Consider the following 8,673-nt stretch of genomic DNA (forward strand, 5'->3'; position numbering starts at 1 on the left):
TTGTCCCTGGGTTTGTTAACACCATTACTCTTCTCCCCACCTCCCCCTCTCCCATGTGCCCCCGGAACTGTCGGTCCCTTCTTTTCTCCTCCAGATTGTTCATCCAGCCTATGTTATTTAGACAGACCTGCAGAGATAGTATCATGCACAAAAAAGAGCAAAACCAAGCAACAACATAAAATAAAACAACAACAATAACAAACCAATGCTACAAAAACAAAACACAACAAGAAAGAAAAGCTTGTAGTTAGTTCAAGGACTGTTTGTTGGCCTTTAGGAGTGTTTTCCAGTCCCTTCTGTTGAGGCACCAAGTCTTGACTCCAAAGTCCACCTTCGGCATTCCCTGGGGACCTCACCGCTCCGTTCCCTTGCTATTTTGTTGTACCCCCTTAGTGTTTTGCTTCGGTGTGGCGGTATCAGATCGGGTGCACTTCACACACTGTGTCTCCAGTGTTGTCCCCTGTAGGGCTATGGGTCAGTGAGGGAGGTCGTGCCTCATAGTGGGGCCGGCCATGTGGTCCTCTCTGTGGACTGGCTGCTCTGAGCGGGAATACCGTCAAGGCCTGGTGGGCCAGGATGTGCTCCACACTCTCCTCCTCCCCCTTCATCTGCTCTCGTGAGCTCCAATCAGACATGTCCCTTCTTGGAGCTGCAGATTCAGTGCTGTCCTCTGAAATGAATTATTCTTGGGGGAGGGGCATGTGTCTACGTAGTTGGGATTGGGCCGGCCCCTCAGACCTCTCCACTGGTTCCCTGCTCCATGCCAGCATGTTGCGTTCACACCATGGAGCACTCGATTGAAGTCTGGTCCCTCTTTCCCTGTGGAGATATAAACAATACCCTCTCCTTGGGTGGGTTAGTGCCCTGTGCATCCACTACCCATTTCTTTTTAAATTTTTTTCTCCTTTCCCCACCTTCTTTTTAGTTGGCTACCATATGTATCCCTGGATTTGGTCTGGTCTCTGCCATACTACCTTGTAGTATTAAGTTAAAATGGCGAGGAGGTGGGGGGCCAGCCCCCACTGCTAATCGCGGGTTCAGTAATACTACTTCTGGGTTCAGTAATGCACAATTGTACGGTTGTGATATATAAGTATTATATTAAAATCATCGAGCGCATGAGAGATATTACAATAATACAGGTAGACACATTACATGGTAGCATTGCTCACCTCAGCCCAGCTTGGTGGTCCACGTGGAGAGAGGGGGAAGGGAAAGGAGGGCAAGGGAACAAGGAAGAGGGGACTGACCAGGGAGTGAGCAGCAAGGATCGAGGGGTCGGAGTCCGAGAGCTCTCTATTGCTGACCCATGCCTATATACCTTTTGGGGGCATGCCAGCCCACTCATTACAGGTAGAGACGTATGTCACAGGGAGGGGTTGCACTATAGGTTACACAGCAATGAGGGGGTGGTCTCTGGGTCTTCTTAGGAACCATTATCAGTAGGGTGAAAACTCCGCCTACAGGAGCCTGTCCACTGTCCCCAGAGGCAGGGAGCGGGCCCACCCCTGTGGTGGGATGAGACAGCAGTCTGGCAACTGATTGCCCTCAGTGGGGGGGAATGCCTGCGCATCTGACCTCCCCCCACACTACCTGGTCCTCACCCCAGGAATGTTTGTATGCAGTAGCTTTTTCCCTATGCCCCTTTTGCATTTTTTTTTTAAAGCTTACCTCAGCAGACTCATGTTATACTTGTCCTTTTGTGCTAAGTTTTCAACACTTGATTAGTTGCACTAACCATTATGTTTTCCCAACACTGTGTTCCTGTATGTAATGAACTGATGGGAAAAGATAGATAATGGTGCCAGTTTAAACTATGACAAATTTCTAGTTTCCAGTCATAAGTCTACATCCTTTGGGAATCCTCTAATATAAAAGTGTATAACCTAAGCATGCCAGTAGCTCCCCACTCACCCCCTAGTGGTATGAAGTCATTTGTTGAAAGAAGAAAGGTGAAGGGTATGGACATGGGTGGCATTGAACAGGGCAGGCACAACACCGCCCCACATGCTCTTTCAATATCATTATTTTGAAAGTTACCATATTCTTTTTCTCGCAGAGGGTGACTTGTAGCCATATTGATTGAATTGTGTGATCAGCTGAAATACTGCTCTGGTCTGTCAGCTCCATCTGTTTGTACTTAGGCCTTGATCTTGAGCTATGATTGAGGAAGACCATCAAGAACGGGGAAAGACAGTGAATGTGAAAGCCTGTAGTTGCATCCTAACAGTAAATAGCCCATCCCTAAAATCGTAAAGGGAAAGCCAGCAAAGCCTTCAAACCCCATGCAGAGGCTGTGTCTTTTGAAACTTTCAAGGCCGATTCCTTCCTGTGGTAAGACTGAACTTTTGAGATATTTCTGTTTCTATGGAAAGACTGTGGCTTATGCAAAGGACTCTTCTTTAGGTCTAGTGCTTTCCAGATTTAGTCCTAGGAGTGGAGGTAAAATAGAAGAGCACGTAACATTTTCTCTGAGATTTCTAGAATATATGAGGTTGAAGATTTGTGCTAAAACTAAGTCTTTAAGCCCCAGTTTAAAGAGACAAAGTTGGCATTTCGGAAAGCAAGTCAGAGATCAACAGAAAGATGGGGCTGTTAAGATCAAGCTTTTTTCCAAGTCAGACATAAATTTGTTGACCAAGATTTTTGTATTGGTTATCAAGTCTCTTGTTTTCCTAGATTTTGCCATATTTAAGATCTGCATTTAAAACAATGTTAACAATCAGCAATAAAACAAAACTCAAAGTATTTGCTATAATTTTATCTAAGACTTCTGTTAGGTCAGAAAAATAGTGTGCATTATCTGAAGTGTGAGCCACATTTCATGGGATCATAAAATCTCAGCTCCAATCTAACCACTTATGTATTCTCTCAGTTAATGCATCCACTGAATACCTTCCATATGCTAGGCATCATGTGAGGTATAGGATACAGTGGTGAACAAGGCAAACATCTCTGCTCTCATGGACTTTGTATTCTGATAGAGAGAAGGAAACCAAATAAACTTATATAGTGTGTCAGTTGCTGATATAAAAAAAAACCCTCCATGAAACAAGTCAAGAAAGGTGGATGAGGAAATTGCTGTTGCAAACAGGTCAGGGAAGATCTTGCTGAGAAGGTGACATTTGAGTGAAAAAGCAGCCACAGATAAGGGAGTGATCCATATGAATATGTAGGAGGAAGTGGTTTAAATGAAGTGAGCAGCATGTGCAAAGTCCTGAAGGATGAACTTGCCTGGTATGTTCAAGGTGCGGATAACAACAACAAAATCTGATACAGCTCAAGCAAATGAGCAAAATAGAGCCTAATAAGAAATGAGATTTAATTAACAGCCACAACAGATTGTGATTTACAGACCATTAAAAGAACGTTAGCCGTTACATCTAATGAGATGGTTAAGCAATGGAAAGTTTTGAGTACATTTAGACCACTGTGACCGCTGTGTTAAATCAGGCAAGGACAAGCTGGGAGACCAGTTAGGCTTTTGTACCCATCCAGATAGGACCCAATAATAGCGTAGACCATAGGCTCCCAGACTTACTTGGTCTACTGCCCACTTTTACTTAGCACCTCCTGGGAATGAAAAACTTTTAATGTACTGTACCCATAATCCTGGATAAAGTGTACTGTATATATCTGTTTTTGCAGCGCTCCTGGATTTTTCCAGTGCCCCTCAAGAGGGCAGTATTGCCCACTTGGGAAAACACTAGTGTAAGCCATGGTATTAATAGGAAAAGAGCCCTGATCGTGTAGTGGTTACACATTAGGCTGTAGTCCACATAGTCGGCAGTTTGAAACCACCAGCAGCTTCACAGGAGATACTGAACTTTCTACTCCCGTGGTAAACGGTTAGTTTCAGTAACCCACAGGAGGTCACTATGAGTCAGCATTGACTCCATGGTAGCGAGCAAGAAGGCTTGTGAAGAGCTCAAAATCTGGCTGCATCTTGAAGCTGGGGCCACAGAATTGGTTGAGGGATGAGATGTGGGATGTGGAATTTCTGTCACTTAAGATGGAGAGCCTTGGAAGAGCAGTGTAGGGGTAGAAGACAGTAGTAAGTTTGAAGTGGCTATTGGACATATAAATAGAGAGGCTGAGTAGACAGCTTTGTTATGTGAGTCTGCTGTTTCATGGTGTGCTTAGGGTTGGAGATAAATATATATATATAAGAAGGCTTTAAACGTTTTGTAGAAAATTGGAATTTTTCCGCAAACTTTTTGAAGATGCCTCATATATATACTTGAGAATCGTCAGTCAGTATATTTAAAGTCATGGACTTGATGAGATCTCCAAGGAAGTGAGTATAGACGAAAAAGAGAATTCAAAAGAATGTGCCCTGTGCCACTCAGCTGTAATGGGTTAAAAAGACGGTGGTGATCCAACAAAGCAAAATGAGAAGGAAGGCACCCATAGTGCAAAAAGAGGAAGTCAGGAAAATGTGATCCCAGGGAAACCAAGAAAGTATTTCTGAGGGAAGGATCAAAGATAAGGACCAAGAATTGACCATTGAATTGGACTGTGAACACCATTGAGGAGAAAACAGCTGGTGGAATGGCCAAGTGGGCAAAGTATGGAAGACCAGTTAGAGATGGGCCTTCATACAACTTTTTTGAGGGCTTTTGTGTAATGGCAAAAAAGCCAAAGAATGGTTGCTAGAGAATGACTTTGGTTTCCCCCTCCTCCCCCAAATAAATAAAAACAAACTTACATATGTTTTTTAAATGTTTGTATACTGATAGGCTGAGGGGATGATCCAGTTGAGAAGGGAAAAATTATTCAGGAGAGAGGAAGGATATGTTGAGTATGTCCTTGTATGAGCAAGAAGGGATGAAACCTAGTGAGTGTGTGGAGAAGTTGGCCATCAGAATCTAGTTTACCCACAGTAACTGGAGGGAAGTCAGAGACTTGAGACATGATAGTGGAAGGTAATCAGTCCATGTAAATACTGAGTTAACTAACTCAGTAGCAAGAAGTAATGTTGGAGAGTGACACTGAATCAGGGGCAGAAGTTCTCAAGGCATGAGGGGCAGTGACCTGGGTTTAGTAGATGACAGCAATAAGAAGGAATAGCGTATGATAGCATGCTCTCCTTGGGCCCTGCTAACCTCTAATCTACTTTCTGTCTCTGCACTTGTCCAGTGTAGACCATCCATTATATGTGGAATAGTACTTATCTGCCCTTTTCTGTCAGGTTTATTTCACTTCTGCTAAACATAAATTTTTTTAAATCATTTTATTGGGGGCGCATACAACTCATCACAGTCCATGCATCCATCCATTGTATGTCAAGCACAGTTGTACATTTGTTGCCATCATCATTCTCAAAACATTTGCTTTCTACTTGAGCCCTTGGTATCAGCTCCTCATTTTTTCTCCTCCCTCCCTGCTCCCCCCTCCTTCATGAGCACTTGATAATTTATAAACTAGTATTATTTTGTCATGTCTTACACTGTCCAACGTCTCCCCTCACCCACTTTTCTGTTGTCCATCCCCCCCATGGAGGAGGTTATATGTAGATCCTTGTAATCGGTTCCCTCTTTCTACCCCACCTTACCTCCACCCACCCAGTATCGCCACTCTCACCACTGGTCCTAAGGGGTTCATCTCTCCTGGATTCCCTGTGTTTCCAGTTCCTGTCTGTACCAGTGTACATCCTCTGGTCTAGCTCTATTTGTAAGGTAGAATTGGGATCATGATAGTAGGGGTAAGGAAGCAGTAAAGAACTAGAGGAAGGTTTCATTGGTGCTATACTGCACACTGACTGGCTCATCTCCTCCCTGCAACCCTTCTGTAAGGGGATGTTCAGTTGTCTACAGATGGGCTTTGGGTCCCCACTCTGCACTCCCTCTCATTCACAATGATTTTTTGTTCTTTGATGCTTGATACCTATGGACACCTCATGATCACACAGGCTGGTGTGCTTCTTCCATGTGGGCTTTGTTGCTTTTCAGCTAGATGGCCACTTGTTTGTCTTCAAGCCTTTAAGACGCTATCTCTTTTGATAGCCGAGCACCATCAGCTTTCTTCACCACATTTGCTTATGCACCTGCTTTTGTCTTCAGCGATTTTGTCAGGAAGGTGAGCATCATGGAATGCCAGTTTAATAGAACACCGTGTTCTTGCATTGAGAGAATACTTGAGTAGAGACTCAATGTCCTTTGCTACCTTAATACTAAACCTATAAATGTATGCACATAGATCTATTTCCTCATCCTCATATATAAATATATTTACATATGTACATGCCTTTATTTAGACCTCTAGAAATGCCCATTTGCCTCCTATTTCTTTCCTCTATTTCCTTTACTTTCCTCTTGTTCCACTGTTATGTTCAGCCTTCACTTGGGTTTCAATAATTCCTTTCAGTTACATAACCCTTGATCAAGCCCTACCAGGCCTTCTACACCCTCCTCACCATTGATTTTGGATCACTTGTTTCCTTGTCCCTGGTTTTGTTAACACCACTTCCTTTCCCCCACCTCCCCTTCTTCCATGCCCCCCCCCCAACCATCCATCCCATTGTTTTCTCCTCCACATTGTTTATCCCGCCTATCTTATCTAGATAGACCTGCAGAGATAATAATATGCACAAAACAAGACATAGCAAACCAAAGCAACAAAAGAAAAGAAGACAAAATAACAACAACAAACCAATGAAAAAAAGAAAGAAAGAAAGAAAAGCCTATAAGTAGTTCAAGGTCTGTTTGTTGACCTTTAGGAGTGTTTTCCAGTCGAGTCTGATGGGGTGCCAAGCCCTGACCCCAAAGTCTATTTTGGGTATTCCTTTGGGACTTCCTTGCTCTGCTCCCCTTGCTGTTCTGTTGCACACCCATAGTGCTTTGCCTCGGTGTGGTGGGGTCAGATGGGGCGCAATTCCCACACTATCTCCGGTATTGTCCCCTGTAGGGCTGTGGGTCAGTGAAGGATGCCAAGTCTCATAGTGGGGCCGGCCCTATGGTCCTCTCTGTGCATTGGCTGCTCTGAGCAGGGATATCATCCTCAAGCCTTGGTGGGCCAGAATGTGTTCCACTCTCTCTTCCTCTCCCTTCATTTGTTCCCATGTGCTTTGATCAGACATGTGTCTCTCCCTTAGCTGTAGCTTCAGGGCTGTCCTCTGAAGTAAATTCTTTTAGGGGGAAGGGTGGCTGTCTGTGCCTTTGGTTTTTATATTGCATGTAGCCTTTTTCATTTTCTCTTGCACTGCAAAAAATTTAGCCTAATTTTGCTATATTCACAGTAGCAACAGTGTAGCCAGAACTGAGTTACTGGCTGACAGGGGGCAGCAGTGGACTGGGCTTGAAATATTCGGTTTTCAACCAATGCACAAAAAATGGATTGAGTATGTTAATATTAAATGTACCATATAGAAGAATGGACTGCTTAGACGTGAAACAAGATGCAAGATGTTGCTTTTGAATATATTAAAAGGATATATAGTCATAAACTCTCTATAAAGTTGGTTTAGTAAATTGTAACTCTCTGAAAACAAGAAAATATATTTAAATTAAGGCATAATGACCATAAATTCACATCATGTGATATATTATTACTATCTTCACTTTCATGCAAATGAACTAGATCCTGAACTCCAAAATTAAAAGCATATTGAAATAATCATTAGTTTTTATAAAAAATCCTTTTTTAAAATTTTTTTAAATTTTAATTGTGTTTCAGCATTCCTTTTCAGAGCCTGAAAGGTGGTAGTCTTCTCAAATGTGTATAAAAAGAGTCTTGTTTATCTTGGCTGTAAACATCCAAATTTGTTGTATAACCAGCCTATGTTGTTTGGTGATTAATCTCCATTACCTGGGACTTTGGGAACATTTAATAAATATTCAGTGAATGAATATAAAAATTCTATGGCTTACTGCATAGCAATCTATTCCAGAATCTCTAAAATGTTATCGTAGGTCATTGCCAAGAGTAATTACTATTGTGTTCTACATGTGGCTTGTTTGTTTCCCTCTAGGATTTATTTACATTTTGGAGGGGTATATATTGGGATATTAGGATATTGCAAACTTTTTTTTAGAGAAAGTGATTGTGGTTGGAATTTTAATCCGATTGAGCTATGAAGAATTTTACAATGTTATTTAAGATTAATAGTACTTAAGTAATTTAATGAAATCAAATGAATTTTCCCCCTAATTTACTTTTCACTTCATTTTAATACAGTTTACATTTAATAAGGAGGAGACCTGTAAGCTCGTTTGTACAAAAACATACCATACAGAGAAAGCTGAAGACAAACAAAAGCTAGAATTCTTGAAAAAAAGCATGTTGCTGAATTATCAACATCACTGGTAAGACGTGGAGATTTTAGAGGGGTTTTTTGGCATTTTCCTTTCAGTATTAAACCTCTTCAGTCATTTCACTGGGTCTATAAAACAGCAGATTAATTGATTTTTATTCATTTAAAAAGAGAATTTTTCTTGCCAAAGTTAATAGCTTTGTTTTAAGTATCATCTTTAACTGTGCTTATCTTTCTCTAATAGCTGGTTCTTTGTTGCCATGTAGAAGTATAACAATTTTATTTGTGTATAGTTAACTGGAAGATTTATGCTTTGGAAAGAGGACTTTAAAAAAAAATCATTTTATTAGGCGCTCATACAACTCTTATCACAATCCATACATACATCAATTGTGTAAAGCGCATTTGTACATTCATTGCCC

General features: G+C 41.8%; 1 protein-coding gene across 1 annotated transcript in view; it reads left to right on the forward strand.

Annotated features, from left to right (window-relative positions):
- Positions 1-8,673, forward strand: part of TM9SF2 (transmembrane 9 superfamily member 2) — a 71,824-nt gene that overhangs the window by 19,884 nt on the left and 43,267 nt on the right. The window contains exon 4 of the mRNA XM_004704277.2: positions 8,176-8,303. Within this exon, the coding sequence (XP_004704334.1) occupies positions 8,176-8,303 (128 nt within the window). The remainder of the gene's footprint in view (positions 1-8,175; positions 8,304-8,673) is intronic.

This window comes from Echinops telfairi, unplaced genomic scaffold, assembly GCF_000313985.2.
Source record: "Echinops telfairi isolate 266 unplaced genomic scaffold, ASM31398v2 ScPeMD7_7467;HRSCAF=8505_0, whole genome shotgun sequence".
Classification (NCBI taxonomy): domain Eukaryota; kingdom Metazoa; phylum Chordata; class Mammalia; order Afrosoricida; family Tenrecidae; genus Echinops; species Echinops telfairi.